The sequence below is a fragment of the Centrocercus urophasianus genome, unplaced genomic scaffold (genome assembly GCF_019232065.1).
Source record: "Centrocercus urophasianus isolate 14NV4802_14NV808 unplaced genomic scaffold, USGS_Curo_1.0 seq_11, whole genome shotgun sequence".
In the NCBI taxonomy this organism is placed as follows: Eukaryota; Metazoa; Chordata; class Aves; order Galliformes; family Phasianidae; genus Centrocercus; species Centrocercus urophasianus.
This window is the reverse complement of record NW_024884253.1, coordinates 12,299,554-12,323,146: the sequence shown is the minus strand read 5'-3', so window position 1 is coordinate 12,323,146 and position 23,593 is coordinate 12,299,554. Positions and strand designations below refer to the sequence as shown.

Genomic DNA, 23,593 nt, shown 5'->3' with positions numbered 1-23,593 from the left:
GGGAGAAGGGATGTGATGCAGCCTTATGGGTAACAGCAGATACTATCAGCTCATGTCCTCCCCACAAGCTCCAGAGCAGGGCCAATTGGCCCCAAGTGCAGGGAACTCCTGGTGAAGTTATGGTACCAGCCTACCTCCTCTCCCAGATCTGCTACTGCAGCAAAACCTAACCAGCAGTTACTATTGCAGGTGCTATTATGCAGTCTCACTGCTAGGCCCCAGGGCAGGACATCTGAGCCCCTGTCATCCATCTTACCAGAAAACCTAAGCCCTTGAGAAGGCTGAATATGAAAGATGTAGCAGCAGTCAGCTGCTACCAAGTCCCTCTGAAAGTCCCTGTGAAAGGAAACCAAAAGACATTAAAAAAACTGAATGTGTGGTTTATTATATTTAAGATGCTATTTGTCTATAGGGTTTAAATATGTCTGTCACATAGTCAACAGTAAATGAATGTAATTTTACATGTTCAGTATTTTGATACACAGTACAGGACTAAAAGTGTGGTAAAGGAGCATGGGAATTTAGTATTTCCTTGATTCACGTATCAAATTCTGCAGCACCAGATAAACTCTTGGTGTAAGGACTTAAGCTGCAGTATTACAAGCGCTACTAAATAAACCAAGAGGCATACCTACATTAAACGTTAGAGAAACAAAACAAGTGACACAAGGGTTTAATATTTAAGATTTGATACAAGATTAAAATACTAATATTTTTAATGTCCTGGTTTCAAATTAATAAATATAAAAACAATATAAAAATATACACCAGTTGATAAAAGAATGCACTGAGCAAGGTTAGAAAGCTAAATTTCACTTTCAAATGTATGCAGGTATGTCTTTAGGGAGAGGATTTCTGTGTAGCTGCGACTGGTCTTTCGGAAGAAGTCCAAGCTTGTGAGCTGCTCGATGTCCCGCACCCGTGCAGTGTGCATCTTAAGAAGATCTTCAACCCACTTTGATTCATCTTCCAGGCTCTGAAATGAAAAAAACAGAATGTTTATAACTTTTCACATCTAAAGTTAACTCTGAAAGTGAAAGTAGCTTTTCCAGACATTAGGACAATTAACAAGGACTACAGTCACCTGGAAAAGCTGATCCCATGTTGTAGGTATTTCAGGACAGGCTTACAACTTTAGAAAATTCATTGGTCACCATATAAAAAAAAATTGTCACTGAAAGAGCTCCATATCAATCAGCTGTTCCGTGTCACCAAAACCCAAACCCTAGCACGTGCCCCATTTTTAAACATTATTCTCATCTGATTTGCAACTCAAATGGGGACCAGGCCAACTGTGTTCTGGGCTGCATTAAAAAAGGGGTGGCCAGCAGGGAGAGGGAGGTGATTGTTCCCCTCTACTCAGCTCTTGTGAGGCCCCATCCGCAGTACTGCGACCAGACCTGGAGCCCCCAGTGCAGGAAGGATGTGGAGCTCTTGGAGCGGGTCCAGAGGAGGGCACTGAGATGATTCTCTCCTATAAGGAAAGGTTGAGGGAACGGGGATTGTTTAGCTTGGTGAAGAGAAGGCTCCAGGGAGACCTCATTGTGGCCTTCCAGTACTCGAAGGGAGCACATTAACAGGAGGGGGAATGGCTGTTTACATGAGTTCATAGTGACAGGACAAGGGGGAATGGTTTTCAACAGAGACAGGAGATGTTCAGGTTGGATATTAGGAGGAAGTTTTTCACACAGAGGGTGGTGAGGCACTGGAACAGGTTGCCCAAGGAGGTTGTGGATGCTCCATCCCTGGAGGCATTCAAGGCCAGGCTGGATGTGGCTCTGGGCAGCCTGGTCTGGTGGTTGGTGATCCCGCATATAGCAGGGGGTTGAAACTAGATGATCACTGAGGTCCTTTTCAACCCAGGCCATTCTACGATTCTATGACTCAACTAACACAGTATTATTTTAATCTTTCCACCTTATTTTTTGTTGACCTCTTTGATTCCTTACGCAACTGGGACTACACCTTTTATTGGTAGCTGGAAAATACTGCTATTAAAACATACATATTACTCACAGATAGGAAAAAAACCCCACAGAAAACAGCCCCAAAAGCCAAACAAACAAACAAAAAACCTTTCACTAGATGTCTGACAATATGAAAAACAATCAGGAAGGTGCTGCTGCCAGAGTGATGGGGTTGGACTGCGTGGGTGTAATCTCCCTTAGGGAACTGCTCCAAGAGGCACAGGCAGTCACCACATCAGCTCCCTGCTGCTCACCTTGTACCAGATCCAGCATATGTTGGAGCCATCCACAACCTAATTTATCTCACTACAGAAATCAGAAAAATCTGCCTTGCAAAACCCTGCAGTTACAGGCTGTTTGAGTGTGTTGAATCAGCCCAGTGTCATGTTCCAAGCACCCCTGGGGACATGGTGAGGAACAGACCCGGAAAAAGAATGGGGCAAATAGGACTTTTTCCCCTCTGTCCGTGCAGGCTGGTACATCTGGGGACGTGCATCAGGAACAGAGGGGTTGAACCTCAGGTTGAGGCTCATGTATGTGACCTAGAAATCTAGCTGATAAAATTTCTCTTTCTGGGCTTGCTCCAAGTGAGTCTCTGACGGCCTCAGAGGATGTCTCCCTCCAAAACACACCCTCACATGAAGCTAGTCATGCCAGAGCCTAACCGAAACAGAAGATGTCCCACAGACCAGTTTATGGGTCACTCTGTAAAGCCCAGGAGGGTGAGCTTGATGGTTTGCACAGAGAGAACACAAAGTACTAGTTTAGTCACAACCAGCTGCTCTAAAGCAAATGTCCATTTGTCAACAAATGACATTTGCTCATTTATTTTAAACTTTTCAGCTCCAAACCCACTTTCTTCTCCACACTGGAAGCATGGCCCAAAACCATGACTGGAGCATGAAATAAAGATCCTTACTAAGATGGAAAAGAAAGGAGTGTGCCCTGCTCTTTCTCCTCCATCTGGGGTGCCATGCCGCAGGAGCACCACATGGCAGCCTGCAGCCATGGGAATAGAAGAGTCCTAGTCAGCCAGTCGCATTGCTTGTCTGCAGACAGGCCTCAACGAGGCTAAATGCAAACACTGTAACATTTCTCTTGTCTTCAAACCTTCTTCTGATCAGCAAATCTGCTCTGCACAGAGCTCACAGGACTGTCGGGTTTGTTTCAAACCACGTCCAGTGACACAGCATTTCCATGAGCCTAGAAGATCGGTCAACTGGTCCACACTAATTTTTCCATTCCATAACTGGCCCACAAAATCTCACCTCAAGCAGCAAGGATTTTAAGCACAGTGATCAGTTAGTATGGTATATATTGTTGTGGAAATGAAGTGTACATTGAAAATGATGTTTTTCTCCATCTTTGCTTGTTAGTCTCACTTCAGCAGTACAGTGGGTCTTAGAAGTAAAAAATAACTATCGAGAACTTGGAGGTAAATAGAAAAAAGCAATAAAATAGGAAACTAACCTAAAATCCAGATATCAGATATTCTATGAAAAAGAACTCCTGTATTACCCATCTCTCAAATATCAGATTGTTGGCTGGAAAGCTCAAGATGACCAGAATTATATAGGTGGGTGAGGAACTTTCTTGTCAAAAAAGAAATTTAGAGTCACCACAGAAAAAGGAACTGTGTACTAGAGGAAGTTTCTAGTAGTTCCTCCAGCTTTGGTTTTGGAAAGGATTTTTATTTAGTATTTTCATACATGCTTTTTGTGCCAAGGTCATTAGTTTGCTACTAAAAGCAACTGGGAGCTCTTGTCAGTGCAGAGGAAGGCTGGAACACCATACTGCAGGATGCAGATGACGGAGTCCCTGGTATAGTATGAAATTTGGTTACCCATGTTGACAGTAAGAATTTCTGCTAACCTGGGAAATTTTCAGGTGAAACAGCAGATAGAAGGAAAGGTCATGGGTGTGCTGGTTTATTATGTGATATTGTGAGCCACCTTTATAATGCAGCTATAGAAGAAGCAAATCCTAGATAGTACCAGAGGAATGATGTGAAATGGAAAGATAATCATTTGCATTTTGAGGTATAAGCTGGAATACTTTATCTCATTCGTGTTCCAGAAAAAAAGTCAGACAAGAATAGATATAGAGGAAGGCTAATAAAATGCTCTTCCTCTCTTACAAGAAGAGCATAAAAGGTCCCGGTCACCCATGAACAGAGAAAAGTATATGCTTTGAGAATCATCGTAAATCATCAGCAGGGATAAATCCCAAAGAAGACCACTGAAGGGCTATTTAAGCCATAGAAAAATGTTGACACAAGAATAAATGGGTATAACCTCACCATGAATAAACACAGTTTGGAAATGGAACAAATTCTAATGAGAAGAGTAGTGGTGTTCTCCAACGGCTGTGTGAGGAGAGAGAAAGTATGTGTGACAAGAGCAGAGCTGGGGAAAGCTAATATTTCTTTACATCTGAAAAGAAAGCTGTGGAGAGGCTAGGGGAAAATTCTTACATTATCCCAAGCATTTAATCTGTTTTAGACAGTCACTTCTTTGAATATGTGAGATGAAATATCAAGTGCAAAAGTAAGACAAACTGCATTGGAATAGCAAAATTTTGCTTGTTCTTTCACTCAAGAACTACAGTTCTTGATATATTTTTCAACTGCTTCTTTATTACGTCAAGCACAGTGCAACAGCTGCTAATGAGCTTGTATAGCAGAACTGAAGGTACTCTAAATACATATACCATAAGTAGCATGACCAACAGAGAAAAGAAGCTTGGGTTGGAATGTAAGAAATCGAAGAGTAAAAATTATTACAAGCCATTCTTAAAAAAGATTTCAGGATTTTAAAAGCACAATGACACACAATAGAAGGAAGAAAAAAATCACAAACAGGCAGAAATACAAGGACAGATAAATGCCAGATAGTAACTTGCAGATCCCCAACTAGACCTTCATTCAGATGAAGGCAGGCTGGAATAAAATCACAGTGAAATACCTTGAAGACTTTCCAAGTCTTCTGATAGAAGACATCTCTGCCCAAAACAGTTAAGAGTCTAAATGGAGGGAATCCAGACCTGCTCAAGAGAGGAGTACTGCTCCAAAAGCGTGGTTTCAAACAGAGTGACCTGAAAGTAGGCGATGTTTGATGAATGAGAAAGAAACAGTGTTCCAGGTGAATTGTGTACAGAGTTGGAATTACTATTTCTGCTTGTAGCTGGAATAGGAGTCTTAACTTTTTGTGCCAATACAAAATTCATAACATTAATGCGTTCATTCAGGAAACAGACTCCTGGCAGCCTATAGTGAAGCGTCTGTGTGCAGGAATCCGCACAGCTGTGTAATGGGAGAACAAGTTCAGGCGGAAGGACAAGTCTAAATACAGCTGCCTGGGAGGACTGCTGTCCTTGCAGAGTGCTGGAGCTCATGGGGACCCTAATGGCTCTCCTGCCACACCATCAGCTATAGGGCATTTGTGCTGCTTTCTGCAGTTCTGAGCAAACTGAAGCCTTTGTACTTCACCAAGATTCCTATACTACAGCATTTTTTATCCAAAAGGAAGATAGAAAAGGAATGAGGAGGGTGGCTCATCATCTTTGATCTCTGGTAAAGAGAATCTTAATTTTTCCCTTGAATTGAGACATGATCTGGAACCAGCAAGAGCTACTGGCAGCTCTGCCTTCAGCAGGTTTTAGCATACAGTTTAACGCTGTGTGGGTTGGATGTAATCATGCCGTCTGATGCATCCAGACTGCAAGAGCAGACAGATTATATTGTACCTGCATATGGAAACAGACCTCCATAAAAACATTAGGCTGGCTGCCAGCACAATACATCTACTCACACAGTCTTTTTCAGCCTGAGGTTACTCTGACAGTGTCTGCCAAAGCATAGAAGCCCACACACTGTTTACAGCCAACCTAATGTATTTTAGTTCTTCCAGACAATTTTAGGTGCAGTAATAGTTCCACATTTTCTCTGTTACCCCCATTTTTCATAGAAGAGCACTCCTGTCTAATGAGTTGAACGTGACTGAGTCAATACCATGTACTTTCATTTAAGATCATCTAACAGCTAACTAGCGTCTTCCCTGGGAATATCCCAGGGAACATCTACCATCAGGCAGCAGAACTTACATTGCAGCTCTCATCGTTGTCAGGCCGGTGGGGAAGGATGTACGAGAGAACAGAGAGTGGTCCATCACACTTGTCGGCTGGCTGAGTGAAATCTAAACAGCTGGTTATGATGGCATAGTAATGAGTAGGAACAGGGATGGCACTGCCTTCCACAAACCTGGGGAAGTAAAGCAAACGTTTACCCACAAAGGACTAATCCATTTGGAAGAAGAATTACACAGACAATGTGGTCTTTCCTTCCTTACGTGTGAGGATGCATGTACTTGTTAAGATGTGTTTGATTCACAAGCTCGATTTGAAAATGAGCGTTTCAGTTAGATCATGTTTTGATACTGTGCCACAGAAACACCACATGCCAATGCTGAAAGGTTTCTTCAGTTCAGGGAAACAGAGAGCGAGTTTTACAGATTTAACAAAAGCTTAGAGTGTCTAACTCAATAGCAGTATGGTGTGCTCTGGTACCCAGTTGCAACTCTAAGCTTCCAGACAGCTTTAGAGAAAACATTATTTGGAATATAAATCAGCTTCGTCTGAAGGACTCAAGGTGAAGAGTTACGTGGCGAGTTGCCATTCCCTTAATTTTTGCCCTGTCTTATTCAGTCTCAATGAACCATTTTGGACAGAGCCACGAAATTCAACTCCTTCTCAAAATCAAACGAAGTGCAAACAATAAATTGTTTGAGATAAAGTTATCACTAAAAGAAACAGCAGCAAACCAATTTAAATACAAATTCTTACTGTTTGATCTTTTCAGGTGTGTCATGTAAACCATCGTAGTCATAGTCAAAGATTGGTCCACTTATAACATTGACTCCATTTCGTTCAGTGGCATATCTCTTCACTAAAACCCTTTGGAAATAGTTCCATACCTCTATGGGGGAGAAAAAAAAAAACAACAACAACAACTAAAATTTGGATAAACATATTAACATGTCAAGATTGTAAATAATTTTTTTTTGCATGAAGATAAAAATCCAGTGGGCATCATTCAGACAATAGGAGAGGAAATCACAGACTAAGCTTTACAGGTTTACTGCAACTTCATTCTGTTTTGGTCAATAAAGCCTTCAGAATTCTTTGTTCTCTCTTGATTTTTTTTTCCCCAACTAGCAATAAAGGAAATGCATGGTCCCATCCTAAGCCTGGCATTGCCCTAGACATTGCACAGAGAGTTTGCTGTTCCTTCACTGCCAGCAGAAGCAGCTATTCTCACACTTTTGATGTCCCTGTAAACATTTCCTTTGTCCTCCTTATCTAATTACTGGGTATGTTGGTTTTTCCTTTTTTTTTTTTCTTTTTTAATTCACAAAAGGAAATAGTACTATGATTAAAAGCAAAGCTCAAATATTTTAAAAGTCAGGGAAATACAAAGGTCATATTATTTCTCACAAATATTCACTGAATATAAAAAGTCCAACCTCTAAATCAGGTGCCATCTAGGATGGCCAAATTATAACAAAGCATCTCATTAAGGCAGAGGTTTGCCTAGTAGAGAACTTTAACCATGATTTTTGTGAAAAGCATGACACTTTCTCCCACTACAACCTTCTGAATCTTCACAAGTTGTTTACAGAGACTTGCTGAGAAATACACTGGGATCTCCAGTTGCATAATTGTTTTCCCTCTTTTTTTTCCCCTTTTCATTTTAACACTAACAGAAGTGTGTGCAAGCAAAACAGCTCTAACTTGTATAAAGTTAACTTTTGCCTTGCCAGCTCAGACTGCTTAGCTCATGGTTCCCCAGCACTGACAGCAGCACCAGCCTCAAGAACTTCCTTCCCTAGTGTGTTTTGCCAAATAGATGCTCAGGCTGGTGCAGAAGCACCCACAAGCTGGTCTAACAAGAACCTCAGCTGCAGTAACCACTTGGCAGTCCCACTCCTCCAGCTGCTCACTCCTTTGATGCATCAGCCTTAACAACAAAAATAGCCCCAAAAGGAAAGATTTTTGCAGCTGAATCAGTTCCCACATTGGTTTTCCACTTGAAGCCGCACAGACAGCAATGCCAGTGCTGCAGCCTCGGGGCATGATCCTGCAGCTCCCCTAAAGTGGGAACTGCTTAAGCCAGCTCCATGTAATGAGTGGTCTGAGCTCTGCATTGCAACCTGCACATGTGTACTAGTTCATAATTCCCCAGGAGTACTACAAGTTACAACATTTGTTCTCAGGTGATTCTTCACTCGGTTCTGATGAAGTTGGTGGCACTGGGATAAAAAGCACTGCTGGTGGTGTGTTGTTCTCCTGTGATGAGCATCTCAGCAAATTTACATAGACTAAATTAGCATAAAAAGCAGTTTTATGAAGTGATTTTAGAGCGGGAAATCCCCAATAATTTTGCTCTCTATAATCAGTTAAGTGTGCCTTTCTTCAAATTTCCAGCAAACATCACCATTTGTTCCTACTCAGAGGTTTTGCAGTTAAAAGCACTCTTCTTAGGCTAAAAAGAAAAAGCCTCCCATAGTCTTTGATGTTTATCCAAACCTCCCTGGCCTAAAATCTGAATTGGAAATCTCACAAGAACAGGCTCTTGAGATTCTTTCAAGGCTTCCCAATTCCTGCCAAGCCAAAAAATGCCACCAGAATAGTTTGATGGTTTTCCTACCTCTTGGCAACACTCGAGAGAAAAGTGATGTTCAGACAAAAGGAACTTTAATACTATATCCTTGCAGCACTGAAAGTTTCAGTTGGTTTTAAGTCATTCCTCACTTTCCATAAATTGGTTTGTTTTTCCTTTTTCTTGAAAGGTAATAAAAATGTTTGGTCTACCTCTAAGGGTAGGGATAGAAAAATCAAAGGTGCTCCAGATGCCGCTTGTCCCTGAACTACAACATGCTAAGTGCACACTCCCAGACTGCTTCTGTTGGGAAGTAAAAACATGTTGTCTGAGTACATTTTGCACAAACTGGGGTCACAAACAAGAAAATCTGAATGGTTTTGCACAAACTGACTTTGACACTTCAGCAAAATTGCTGAACTCCAGGAACTGACTGTGCCTGTGCTCTTAGCCCAGCAGCAAGGAAAATAAACCCTCCCTAAACCTTACATGTTTCTTGTGGTACAAAAAGCCTGTGCCTTGAACTGAGATTCCCACGTATATTATCTGCTGCTTAGAGGTAATTAGATTTATGTTCTAAATTTCTCCCATCCATTCATTCCACAGTTCAGCAGACATTTTAAAAAAATGTTACAAGCTTGGGAAAAAGAGACAAAGCCAAAGAAACAACACTTACTTTTGAAAGCAGGATACATTGGAATGATATTTGTTATTAGAAAAGCATCATACTTTGCTTCTGCAGAGGAACTTAGTTCTGAAAAAAAAAAAATACTGATGAGATGAAATGTCAGAATTCAAAGAACATAAAAATGTTTTCAAAAGTGGCTTTAGTGAGTAACCAAACGGAATACTGTCATCAAAACAGAAGTCAGCTGCTCTGTGTGCTTTCATAAAACAGTCACACAATTTATAGGCAGAGGGCTGTGGGATTATCTTCCAGTTCTGAGCAAGCCTTCAGCATGAGTAATTCTACATCAGAAATCCATTCTAAACTCTTTCAGCCACTGTATAAGGAAGGCAGAGCAATGAAGTTCACGTCTGTGACGCAGCAAAGTTGTTTCCCATGAACATGTACTAAATATACAAGTTTTTTTCGAAGACTTGACAAATATATCTGTACCAGAACACTCATTTACAGAGATTTTCTACTAGCACTGTTTCTGGAGATGGTAGAATTCTATTTTGTTTTTATACTGTGCAACAATCTAATATGGACTTACACATTATATATATTTATTCTTCTGTTGTTTGAAGTCAAAATTATGAATCAAATAGATTTCCAGCTTATATGTGCCAATATATGTCCATTGATATTAAAAGGCCAGCTTTTAAAGACTGTCTTACAGCTTGTGCTTCTAGTCTGTGCAACTCTGCTTTCACCTTTGTTTTTATTAACTCAAGAGGTACACTTTATCTTTTTCACACATGAAGCTAAGTTCCAGTTTGGAGTACCTCTCCAGTCTTGTGAAAGTGAGAGGTCACAGTCATGATGGCAACTTCTGGCATTCAGCCCTTGGTCCTGAGCACACGCAGCGAGAATAATGTATCCATCCCATCTGGCATCATATGTGATGCTGGTGCTGAACCAGGTCCTCTGTGTGAAGGAAGGATTCACCCCAGGAAGTTGAGAAATTGGAGGATTCCTACCTATATTTTTTCTCAACAATCTCAAAAAAAAAAAAACCCTGGAGTCCCTTTCCATTTCCATCTGGGTTTTTTTCATACCTAAGTTTTTCTGTAGTTAAGCAGAAATTTATAAAACCACTATTTGTTATTTTAAAAATGAAATGAAGTGTCGTGCATATAAATGACATTCAAGTCCTTGAATTCTGTAGACTTGCTACTGAACTTACGAGGAGGGAAGAGGAAGCCGTAGGAGAGCTGCCTGTCACCTCTGTAGGCTGAGCAGCTCTGGCTGTTTCCTGGAGATATGCGGAGATCGGGCCTGACACAGCTGGCCAGGTGCTCTGGCACACCGGATACCTCTGCCTGCATTGAGCAGTGAAAGAAATGTAAATCCAGCACTTATAGCTAAAAGAAAATGGCATCTGGTAGTCTACAGATTGTAAGTCTACACTGTGTACAGTGATCCGTACCACAGCTCTACAACCAAGTCTGCCCTTCCTTCAGGCAGCTGAAATTCAAATGAAGTAACTGATTGAAAGAAATGGGGAAGACAAATGCCCACTGAGAAAAGCTGAGAGTTAAAATGAAAACAGGAAAAGAAATATTCAAACAATCTGCCTTAAAAATTCGTTTCTCCTACGGTATTATTTTCAGTGGCATTTGGGAGATAATTTCTGATCGGAAAAATCTGTTTGGGAAAGGGGATTCTACAAATTCAAAAACACACATAGCAAATAGACTTTCCAGGATTTTTTTAGAGCAATTTCCAAGAGAAAAGTCATCACCAACCTGTTTGGAAATAGTGTAGGATGTCCAGAGAGGCATCAGGAATGTTTCACTGTAGCCACTTTCAAAGTCATGGTGGTGCAAGATATTGTACTTTGTGCGGTACAGCACTGCGGGGCGCCCGTACAGAAGATGCTTCTCTACAGATCAGATGAAATTACACTTAAATTTATCACTCAAAACCTTGAAGTTGAAAAAAAAAACTGCTAAGGATATCCTGTAACATAGGGAATAGCTGTTCTTCAATAGTTTTGATTGGGATCCCACTCCCAGGCTCAAAATTCACTTCGAGCTTATAAGTTTTTTCTGCAGTTGAGAAACTGTTGGGGTCATAATATGTTTCTCCAGGCACAGGAGACAAGGATCTCTGTGTCTACATTTGAAGCATGTGAGGTGAAAATCATTCTGTTGCCTTAAATCTGCTCTCATCCTATCACTCACTGTCTCAGTTTTCCTGTTTTTCTCCTCTTCCTCTGTTTTCTGTACAACACTAAGATCTTCACAAAAGGAAGGCAAAGGAGTCTACTCAATAAAAGAGTTTTGTTGTTTTTTTTTTTTTCACTTGGCTGCTACAGATGATATTCTGAAGACCTACATGCTATTTTCTGTCAGAAATATCAAATTAAAACAAAACAAAAAACCCTCTTCCTAACTTTGGCTACCAAAAATACTTCCAAATCCATACATTTTGCTTTTCTTCTGCTCTTCTGATGTGTTATGGTTAAGTGTCACTAGATACCTCTGATAATTTTTTTTATCTTTTCATAAACAAAAAAATAAACAAGATAGAGGAAAAACAAATTTCCTGGCTAATCTTGCACTGTGCTGCATTCATTCATTTTGATAACCAATCGGAAAACAGGTTTGGCTTGCTTTTGGAAATCAAAGCATAGAAATGAGGTAACCAGCCTAAACGCTGTTCATAGATAGGCATTTAACTTTAAAGAAAAGGGCATCTTTTATTAGTGTTTAAGTCCAAATATTTTTATAGGATGCAGAAAATAAGTAGGAAAAACCTTGTGTAAGGACAAAGATGAAAAACTTCCCTTCTTCGAGAGAAGCTGAAGGAATTCTTCCTGCTGCTTATGAATAACAATCATGTTCAGGTAAATGTTCCCCAAATGGGACAAGTGAATTACCAACTAAACGCAGGAAGATCCAAGAATGCACGCTATAGCCTGTCACAAAATATAACAAAATAACTGATACAAAGTAGAACTTTTTGTTGTTCACATAAGGGAAATCTACCTAGTTCCACATAACTGACAGCTCACAAACAAGTAACTCAAAAAGATACAAATGCTTATTTCTTAAAATACAGCAAAAGTATTTTTTTATACTACTGGAATGAGGAAGCATCCAAACCTAAACAAAATAAAGATGTTGAGATATCCAGGAGCACAACTACTTGGTTTTTTGTTTCTTTTTCCTTTTTTTTTTTTTTGTCTTTTCTAATGCTTAAAATAGCTACAGCCAGGAGTAGCCCATCACTAATTGTAAAAATCAGTTTAGCAAGATGGAAGCTGTAAAAAGGCAATTTACTCACAGAAAAATTAACAATTTCACCTGCAGAAACTAAAGAATAGGCTGCACTGCCTGCTCACAGAAGTAAAACTAAAGCAGCTTTGTAAGGAATCTCAGTCTTCTGATTATCTGAAGTATCTCCAGTCTAAACCTGTCTACACTTAAGTCTAAATTCACAGAATCACAGAATTTTAGGGGTTGGAAGGGACCTCCAGAGATCATCATGTCCAACCCCCCCGCCAAAGCAGGTTCCCTGCACCAGGTCAAAGATTTAGAATTTGCTAAGATGGAGAAGAAGAAATATAAATCTTTATGATGAGGGGGACACTGCCAACTATTACTGGTACATTTTTAACCTGGATAGCAGCCTGACACACAGCTGACAACACAGCTGCAAGAACATTGGGTTCAGCATCAAGGGCACAAGAACAGCCATCCAGAGGAGCAGAGTATGCTTTCTCCTGGGAGAAACACTGGTAGTGAAGGACAAAGTTGCACTGAGCATCGCTGAACCGGGAACTGCTGATGTATTTGTTTGATGAAAGTTGAGTGGATAACCTGCACTCTAAAAAACAAGCACTACAAGCCAATCAGGAGTTGTCAAAGAAGCTGCACCGTGCTCTCCACTGATGATCTGGTGAAACACCCAATCAATGCTGGAAAACCAGTGTGCAGATGTGGTCTATGTTTTTTACCCCATCTATTTCTTGTGCTTAAATAGAGCACTGCTTCATGCTCTTTCTCTTTTCCTCCTTTCTCTGCTTCTACAGCAGAGATTAAACCTCCTAACAGTGATGAAAAAGAACTAAAACTTGTCTCACTTTGAGGGATTCTTCAGTTCTGATCACAGCAAAAGGTAGTGTGCACTTTGCCATGTGAGCAGCAGTTAGTCTTGCCCACATAAATCATATATGTCTGTATGTTCTTTTGACAGTTATTTGAAAAGTTGATTTACTACACATTAACTAAAATTAAACAGGAACTTGTTTGGTATCAGTGATGCAAATTAGCTAGCAAAAGAAAACAGAAATAGCTTTTATTAACTGATGCAGCAAGCTCTTACCTTCTGTTCCCTTGACATGAAAGCGCTTGTTGAGTTCATCCAACTTGTTCTTCTCAAGAATAGAAAAAAAGAACAAGATTAGGATCACTGGAGCATCTTGTTGAACTAGGCATCTAGCAAAACAAAACTAACACTATAAAACAAAGACAACTGTTTTGTTTCCTGTTTCCAAGAAGCAATAATTGTTCCAGATGCAAAGAACATTTCACAGGAAGGATCTGGGAAATTCCTGCAGATCAAACACTCTCAAAATAGCTATAATGACTATAAACTTTATTAGACAGTTGTGGCTAACAGTGGGAGTATCAACAGATACTAACACTTACCTTATCATCACATGTACATCCTATATCAAAATCTGATGCAGAAGGCAGAGCTACAGGATAAAGTGGCTTAGCAACTTCATCTGGCACAGTTGGTTTATAAACATTGGCTCTTAGCAGGTGATTCAAACTTCCATGGGTCCCATTATTGGGAGCAGGCTTTAATCCAAGCAGATCTGTGGAAACACCCAAGGAAAGTTAATGATGGTTAGACTGGAAACATATGTATTTAGCAGTAAATATACTTAGCAAAGATATTTATTTGCAATACTGTTTACATCTATGCCATGCTAATGAATGCTTTTAATGTAATAAAAATAAAAATGCTAATCCAAAACATAAAATTGCAAATCCTGCCTGAATAACATGGTAGACTGTATGAAAAGAAGGTTAATTTGCATGAAGACACCAGGAAACCATTTTATTATAACTACTGCAGTTTCCAACACAAACCTACAATCCAACCATCTGGAACACAGTGTTATTAGTGACCTGCTTTGCACATATGGGCTAACTGCCTTTTTGATACTTCATGTTTGGAAAAAAAAAAAAAAAAAAAGAGTAAATAAGTTAATTATACATTCAGCTAGCAAGTTTTATTCCTGTGTTAAATCATTATTAAATAAAAGACTGTACAGAATATCAGAATGTATCATCTGTAAAAGTTTAGGAAATATAATAATATTAGGAAATGCCATAGAAAGCTAAATGATGCCCCTGAACTGCTCCCCGAAACATGGAGGTACAGAAGCCTCCTTCCTAGACTAATGAGGTCTGTATATGCAAATGTGCGCTGTAGTGGTGCATATTTGATTTGTGCCAATCTGCATGCAGCAGAACTATGTTAATACGTTTTATTGGCAAGCTGCTAAAGTAGAGCAAGCCCAGCCCCCTGAGAAATGCCCTCAGTGTTTGGGAAGGAGACCCTGGGGAAGGGATGCTGGGAGAGAGACAGGGCCTGAGCCCAGAGGTGTCTAATAAACCCTTATGGTTAAAGCAGCATGTTTCTCTTACAACTCCTCAAGCAGGCAGCTTACCACACATGACATTGTAAAGTTCAATGTTTTCAAAGGGAGGTACTTTGGTCTTGTATTTGAATGTAGGTCCATAACCTATGAAGACAGTCTTTAAAAAAAATAAAAAAAAAAAAGAGTGAGAAGAATACAGAAGAACAACTTTAAATCATAGGGTTTATTTCAGTGAATATTTACATTTTAGAGATCTGAAATATCTTCTGGCTTAACAACACTTCTGTAAAGATTACTGCATTGCTCGTACCTGCATGCTGTTTATCTTGTTGTCATAGCCATGGTCTCCATGGAAGAAACACTTTCCTGTTGGTTTCTTGTAAACATCCACAGCTTTCCTAAATTGAAAAAGTATTAGCTATTTTCTCAGCTTGTGACTGAATACTATTTTACAAAATATGTGAAAAAATAAGTATTGCACCCTAGGAAGTATAATTATCAGCTTGCTCCTGAACACTTTTTTGCATATGATTTCACCAGGGCCATGTATAAGCAAGCCATGCAGTGGACTGGACTATCCTACAAATTCATTTATTTGTGTGTATTAAAATTATGCCCTGCAAAAATTTGATTCAAGCCTTGTAAATTACTAGAGTTTCCAGTACAGCAACCGGGTCAAAAACAACCATTTTTCTGGTTGTGAGTATACAATTAATTACACTAACAAATAGATCACTAGTGAATCAGATTTCAGAACATATAAATAATAAATAAAGGAAATATGTTGATGCAATTAATAAAAAAATGATAAACTTGACCCTCCAGCCTAATCCCATCAATTCCAGTAAAAATCTTAAAATTAAAAATTTTGATAGGCCTAAAATTCTGTCCACTTCTTTGAGATGTACGTGAGCCCTAGCCACAGAAACTATACAAGGCAAATGGCCAACTGGCTAGTGAAATTTTGCAAGAAAGCATTTGGAGCTTCTCATTCACTGCTTCAGCAGAATGATCCTTGCATAATTCACAGCACGGTATGCACAGATGTCAAAAGGCATTTACAACACACCTTGTGTTTGCCTGGCAGCTATATAGGTAAAGAAAATTGCCATGATTTAAAGCTCATAACAGAGTGGCATATGCTAAAATCTCTGTCATTTTCCAGGAACCACTGAGTCAGCTCTATGCGTTAAGACCCAGTCGTTCTCTGCTGTAATACAAAATGTGGCAAAAGATCAAAGCAAGAAAAGCAGTATACATTAAATCAGAAACTCATAAGCCAAGGCAACTCCTCTTCTGCTCACACAGAATCACAGAATTGTAGGGGTTGGAAGGGACCTCCAGAGATCATCGAGTCCAACCCCCTGCCAAAGCAGGTTCCCTACACCAGGTCGCACAGGTAGGCATCCAGGCAGGTCTTGAACATCTCCAGAGAAGGAGACTCCACCACCTCCCTGGGCAGCCTGTTCCAGTGCTCCGTCACCTCACTGTAAAGAAGTTCTTGCACACATTTGTGCAATTTGTGCACACAATTTCCTCTGCTGCAGTTTCTGGCCATTTCCCCTTGTCCTGTCTCCACTCACCACTGAAAAGAGTCCGGCCTCGCCATTCTGCCCCCCACACCTTAGATACTTCTAGACCTGGATCAGGTCCCCTCTCAGTCTTCTTTTCTCAAGTCTGAACAGACCCAGTTCACTCAGCCTTTCCTCGTAGGAGAGATGCTCCAGGCCCTTCACCATCTTTGTGGCCTCCGCTGGACTCTTTCCAAGAGATCCCTGTCTTTTTTGCTCACTCTGTGGTTTTTCTCCATCATTTTGAACCAAGAGCATTAAAAATTGTCCATGCTTTATAACTGAAAATTCAGAGGCAAATGGCAAAGGCCAAGCCAAAACAGGATTTGCTTTGACAGAAAGCATCCTGTTTAGCTGTGGATTTGTTTTGCAACAAAATACAATGCAGACATTTCAGTGATGAGCCTATACTACTCTTTCACATGTTCTCAGCTTTACATTCACTATGTAAATATCTCAATTTTCTTTCCATTTACCCTGTACTTCCACCCAGCCTCTTGTACCCTAACTTCTCCAGTCCTCCCATATTCCTCACTACCTGGTTGGAGTAAGTTTGCACCTTACTAAAAAAGTTTATCAGTTCCTATATATAAGCTAATTAGTCAAAAAACACAGTTGTTCAGGAAAGGAAAGTAATCTGGGTTTCTCTCTTTCATCCAACAACTATTTTTCCAAACTGGGACCATGAACCTAATGAATCTCACCAGGAGTTCAAAACTGCTCCTGTTCCCAGATGGCAGGAGGAGGACACTGGAGACAAACTAGTCCCAGGTCTTGTTTTCTCAGAAAGAAAAACACACTGACACTAGGCTGAAAGCAGAGTTTACCTTGCTACATGCCACTTGCGATCGACCAATAAATGGACATCTTCAATTCGTCTGTTGTAAGCATAATGCAAGCGTTTAGGAAGGTGATGTTTCAAGTATGGCTTAAAGTGCTGGTCTGGCTTCCTGCACTGTAAAATAAATGGTTGCAGATGACACTGCTGTCAATTAGCTCAGAGGCACATGAAACCCTGAAGTACAGAAATGAAGCTGTTAAGTGCATTATCGATGATGTCTTGGAAGCAATGTCGTTCTAGATACGTGGTTCAGTCATTTCTTTGTAACGTTTACATAAAATCAGGGCACATGGAGCAATCAAAAGATTTTTGGAAAATTTCATTCTCATGGAAGTCCTTTTGAAAGCATCATGTAAAATGTCATGCTTACTTAAGAATAAAATTCTTCAACTGTGAGCTAACCAAACCCAAGATTAAATTTCAGAGGAAAGATAAATGCTGAAAATACATCTCGTCTGCAGATATATTTAAAGCACTTTGGTTAGCAAATCTCCTTTTTTTTTTTTTTTTTTTTTTTAATGAGTTTTTATTTAAAATACTTTTTTTCCATTAAGCTGGGTTATGGTTTAAGGCTATCAAATGAGCTTTTTCAGCATCTTCAAATTGCTAGTAAAATATTTATCCTAAAAGATTATTTGCCATTTCTGAAGGAACAGACAAATAGATAAACAGATAAATAGGAGGGAATGTTGAATAATGTCCAAATTAGGACACAAAGTGAGCAGTGCGAAATACTTACTGTAAGGTTGGCAACAATCACTTTAGGGTCATCTGTTAAGCAAACAAAAAAGAAAGAGAAAGAGAAAAGTATTAATAAAATAAGACATTTGCAGAAGATGTCACAAGGTCAGAATTTATACTTACAGAAGGATTCTTCCTAGAGGTTGGCTGATATTTACTAAAAGAATGCATCAGTTGGGATATGCTGAATAGGAACTAAATTTAACCTCTTATCCTTTACTTAATGATATTTTAGTTGCTCAGGTAGTGTTGCTCACTGTTTTATGATTTGAAATACTCTTAGCTGAACAATTACTCTATTTTCTGGAAATATAGTTTTAAGTCTTATGTTTGCTTTAAATACAAAATCAGCCCTTCTGAAAGATTTTGAGAGCACATTTGAATGCACTAACATGCTTCCTTAAAAACAGTAAGATAAATATGTTGTGTTTTTTGTCTCTTAGTACTTCACTCATTTCTTCAGTCTTAAGAAGAAAAAAAAAAAAAAAGTAACAACAAATTCTTAGTAGGGGAAAATCTTTTGCTTAACTCTTTTTGTTTCACTGCTGAAAGCATGATGTTGCTGAGCATCAAATGAGCTCCACCGAATCCCAAAACGAGCTACAGGCTTATCCATGGCAAAGGAGTGTCTGCAGGTCTTGATGCAGTATCATGGAATAGGACAGCAGAAAAGGAATTCAAAAAATGGGTGATTTGGCAGTTATTGGAGGTAAACTCCAGTTCTAAATTCAAGAAATATTCTTCTTTGTTCTATGTTCAAACAGATGATTTATGTGTGATTGCAGATATCCAACAAGGAAGCTGTGGACAGAGGCCAAAAGAGGAAAACTGCATTGCAGGAAACCCTGAAGTATGACTCAGAGATCAGTCTAGTTGATCTTTTTGAAAGATATTGCTGTTCATGCTCCAAAGAAAACTAACTTTGCTCAGCAATTTGGGAACTCAAAGATTGAAAGATCATAAAAAAAATATTCTCAGAGGAACTAAAATATGAATTTTTAGTAGACTGAAGGGTAGAAATTCAGTCTTATGCTATCCTAGTACATTGCAAAATGTACAGACTATTTCCAAAAATTTTTGCACATCCATTCTGTATTCCTGTATTCTGAGCACAAATACCCAGATAAATTAAGTCTCAAATGAAATAAATCAGTATCTAAAAGTTTAACCACATTATTATTATTTCTGCTATCATTCTAGCAATGTTTCATCCTCACAGTCCAAGGTTTTGTAAAATCTGTCCTCAGCCTGCATATATGTGCATTGCTATGATGAATCAATAGGATGTCCCACTTATCTGATCTTCCCCTCTTCCAAAAGTCATCATCCTTGTAGCACAGTTTGCATCACCATCGATACTTATGGTTAATTTTAAGTTTCACTGTTTGATTGTTAGCTTAAAATGCTGGCAAAGCAAAGTTTGTCCCAGTACTCAGAACCAGAGCAGTCATGGTGCTGGCTCAAGGCCCATTGTGGCACTGCTTCCCTGGAGGGAAATCAGGGCAACAGATGTACAGTTGGGACAGTATTGTCTTAAATCACAGAGTCAAGTTTCACCAGAGGACTCCTGATTGGTTCTTGAGCATGTTGTAGACCAGATAACCTTGAACATCAAGTCAGGGTGAGTTTCTCACAAAGTTTAATTATTACTACAGTGCCTGAATGCATGCTCTACAGTTCCCCAGTCTGTTGCTATTTAGCAACCTGCTCTGTTCCTCATTTATGCTAAAAGCATGAAGCTGAGCTCAAAATTAGTAATTCACTTTCTCTGTTAGCTCAAAAAAGGAATCAGACTCTTTCCTTATATACAAACCACGCACTACTGAGCTCCCTCAAGTCCCATTTTCACCGGGAGAGAGAAGAAGGACATAAATAAACTTACAATCACATGTATGCTGCTGTCTGAAACTGCCTTCAAGACTGTTCTTACCAAAATAGATGATTTTTAACCCAGAATGTTTCAGTTACCCACTTGACACATCTCTGACACTATAGGGTCTGTGAACTAGAGACTGGAAATACAGCTGATCTTTAGTGAGCTCCACTCTGAATGTCCCACCAACATTCTGCAGACATACACCCTTTGGAATACTTCATCCCAAGGAAAGGATGGAGTCTAGTTCTCAGAACATAAAAAATACAGTTAACTTACATTTTAGGTTATTGCTAGACCTAGGGCGAATTCTCCCTAAAGATCCAGGCAGCAGTATGATATCTTCCACATTGGTCAGATAGTTGCTCAAAAATTCAGTTCTTTCACAAGTAGTGTCTTCCATCCCTGCAGAAAGAAAATACAAGTTTAAACCAGTTTGAGAATAAACACATTTTCCAAAACAGCACAGGAACAATAAAAAAAAACAAAAACAACCAAACAGGTTATGTACTCTTTTCCTTTGGGTGACAAATCTTATTCTTGTTTTTTCCAGTCATCTAGTTGCAACGACAGACACTGATAGAAACCAAATCAAGAGTACTTTTAGTACTTGCCTGCACAAGAGAAATACCAGTCTTAGCACCGAACACTGGAGCAACAGGCACCACATCCACCATGTGTGCACTGACATGTCTTCAGACTGAGCTCATGGAAAAATCAAAGTCTGTTTTTAGTTTAGTGTACTACTTCGGGGCTGTTGAATTTTTTTAAACAAAGGATTTTAAGAGAAGTCATACACAAAAGGTATTGTCTGTTGGTGGTCTGTTCTAAGTCAGCCACAGATAAACAGTTCTCTCCTACAGCCACTTGTGGTAGGGAGGAATGTGTTGCCAGTCACAGTCAGTACAGCACAACACTACCTCCCCTGGAAATTCTTCCTGCTCCTTAACCTTCTCTCCCCAAGGCCAGAAAGAAGGCATATTCCATTTTATTGCTCATTTAGCTATTCTTGTGTGACGTTCCTAGACAAAGACTTACACAGACCAGAATTCCTTACAAATGCATGATTAATTTGTGACTTTCAGTAGGAGTGCTAAAATGGTATGAAAAAGCAGGTTTCTCTCAAACATGATCACATTTATCACTTAATAAAATTTTCTTTTGACTTTGCGATTTATTCTCATTGCAAAGTTTCTTCTGACTTAAGAAAACAAAACAAAACAAAAAACCCTACCAATTATATATTTGCTCTCTGGTGACTCTTCATCTGATCTGAAAATAACTTTTGACTGTTTTTCTATCTTCTTCCACTACTTTGATGACATTTTCTATTGAAGTTGGACACAGCTCCTTACAGATACTAGTCTTTCTCCTAGTAGAAAAACTTGTCTCATTAATTGCCAAGAAATGTCTTGCTCCACTCCTCTCCGCACATGCTATTAAAATGCTTTCTACTACAAAAACTTACAAAAAGATTATTTTAGGCCCATTATGGTGTTCCAGTACATGCAAGGAGAGCTGTGCTTGGATGTCATATTGGAAATGCCAAGTTTTGAGAAACTCTAAATGGAGAATACCCAGATCTCTGATGTGAAAGAGAAGTGTTCTCCAATGACGATTAACGGGAAAATAGAGTTACCAGTTTACACTGACTGGCAGTGGTTTAGTATTTAAACTACTGGGGGAAAAAAACAGCACAAAAGTAACTTGAACTGAACTTTCATTTAAGCTACCTATTATATGTACAGCTACATTGTGCAAGGTTGCATATATTGATGAAGAATTTGTTTATTTTACCATGATCACCAACAAATATGACGTTGACACATCGATGTAGTTTCAGCTGTTTCAGTCCATCCATCAGTTGTCCTACTGTCTTGTCAATCTCTCTCAGGGGATTTACCATCATCTGTACAAATACGTAGAAAGGAGAGAAAAAAGTTAACTGTAATTGTAATGTTCCTCCTTCTACTACAAGTGAAGGTCCTTTGGCAGAACTCTGATGTGATAACATCCAGGTCAAGAGGCAAAACCTTGGCTGAGCTGTTACACCTACAATTACTGTACTATTTCCATTTTCATCATAGAATGGCTTGGGTTGGAAGGGACCTCAGAGATCATCAAGATCCAACCCCTTTGTCACAGGCAGTGTTGCCAACCACTACTAGATCAAGCACTAAACATCTACTGCAACATGAGAAAGCCTTGTTGAGATGCTGTCACAGGACAGCAGAAGATCTTTATGGATGATCCTGGGCCTCCCAATGGCATACATGCCTTTGTAAAGCGATGTAAAAATGTTAGAAAAATGCATGTGAATTTCAGTTTGTTTCTTATAAACAGCTCTTTGTAAGTGGCTATTTTATATGAATGGTTTAGTCAAAACATGAAATGAAGCTCTGGATTTAAGACTCATTCAAATTAGTTAGTGAATTTCACTTCAAATTACATTTGATACTAGGATGACAACATGCAAGTCACTTGAGTAGCACATGGGGCTTGGAGGGAGCATTCTTCATCTTCAAAGCCAACAGTTTCCAAAATCTCAAGTGATAGTTTTGCCAAAAGTGTCAGCATGTCCCAGAAGACAGATATGGTATTGTGATTTCTTAATTCAAGCTTCTTTAAGAAAGAAAACAGAAAACACCAAAAAATTCTAACAGCATTGTGATTTTAGCTATAAGAAAATGAAACAATTTTACTGGGTAGAACGGAAAAGGAAAATGTTTTAAAGATTTTAAGCAGAAGATTTGGATTTTGCTCTGGTTTTGGTAAGAAAGCGTATCTTGTCACTGTACCCAGACAGTTTGATTTGGCTGGTACAAATACACAAAACAAAATATTCTTCCAATGAAAAATAGAAAGCTGACAAATTTTGGATGAGAAAACGCAAAATTTTGGCAGAATTTTCTGAGAAGAAACATCACTTTAGTATGACCCAGAAAGCAGTAATTCAGAATTTCTCCCTCTGCCTGAATTAAGGGATGGATGTTAAACAAGTCTGATAGTGTGCAGAAGATAAGATGGGAAATGTCATCTCCCAGTTGGCACTGTAAGTAGATGAAGAAGTGACCTGTGGGAGAGGAAAACAGGAGGATAGAGGAGGAATAGTTTTGAACTATGTAAGATGTCCAAGTAACAGGTGATATTTTGAAATATTTGAAATCAGGAAAGACTAAGTAGTTGGTTTTGTTAAAACCATGGGACAGTTCAAATTAAAATGGAAAAAAATAAAAGGAAAAAACAACAACAAAAAAATGCCTCTTGCAGCGGCACTTTCAACTATCAACTCTTCAATGACTGAGAGCACGCTTTTTATGAAATTCTATTTGCACAACATCTATCATATAAGAAAATACAATTTTTGAATCCAAACGCTGAATCCAAAGCTAATTTAGGGAAACTGGAAAGCCAGGTGGATCTCAGCAGGCTTCCAGAGATTTCAAGAATTCATGCTTAATGGCAATACTGTTTAACTTCCCACATTCCCAGTTTCATCTACAAGTCTTCAGTGCCATTTCTGAAAATGTATAAATGTCAATATAAATGAAAATGTCTATTTTTAAAAGAAACAAGACACACATGAAAAAAAAATAAAAGAAATCCACAACTCAACTTTCTGTTTTTACTATTTTAACTGTGTTCAGAGTAACCC

General features: G+C 39.1%; 1 protein-coding gene across 7 annotated transcripts in view; it reads right to left on the bottom strand.

The window, feature by feature from the left end:
- Positions 1–359: 359 nt before the first annotated feature.
- The window catches only part of ENPP2 (ectonucleotide pyrophosphatase/phosphodiesterase 2), a 70,694-nt gene continuing 47,460 nt past the window's right edge, over positions 360–23,593 (bottom strand). For 5 of the 7 annotated variants that reach the window (XM_042838060.1, XM_042838008.1, XM_042838051.1 and 2 more), the window contains 14 exons: positions 21,736–21,847; positions 20,218–20,343; positions 18,064–18,095; positions 17,311–17,438; positions 15,223–15,310; positions 14,982–15,069; positions 13,948–14,120; positions 13,622–13,673; positions 11,038–11,174; positions 10,476–10,611; positions 9,299–9,376; positions 6,807–6,939; positions 6,069–6,225; positions 360–976 (listed from right to left, as the gene is read on the bottom strand). In XM_042838060.1, the coding sequence (XP_042693994.1) occupies positions 806–976; positions 6,069–6,225; positions 6,807–6,939; positions 9,299–9,376; positions 10,476–10,611; positions 11,038–11,174; positions 13,622–13,673; positions 13,948–14,120; positions 14,982–15,069; positions 15,223–15,310; positions 17,311–17,438; positions 18,064–18,095; positions 20,218–20,343; positions 21,736–21,847 (1,611 nt within the window). In that variant the 3' untranslated portion in view covers positions 360–805. The remainder of the gene's footprint in view (positions 977–6,068; positions 6,226–6,806; positions 6,940–9,298; positions 9,377–10,475; positions 10,612–11,037; positions 11,175–13,621; positions 13,674–13,947; positions 14,121–14,981; positions 15,070–15,222; positions 15,311–17,310; positions 17,439–18,063; positions 18,096–20,217; positions 20,344–21,735; positions 21,848–23,593) is intronic. The other 2 variants (XM_042838017.1, XM_042838043.1) reach the window with 1 other exon arrangement.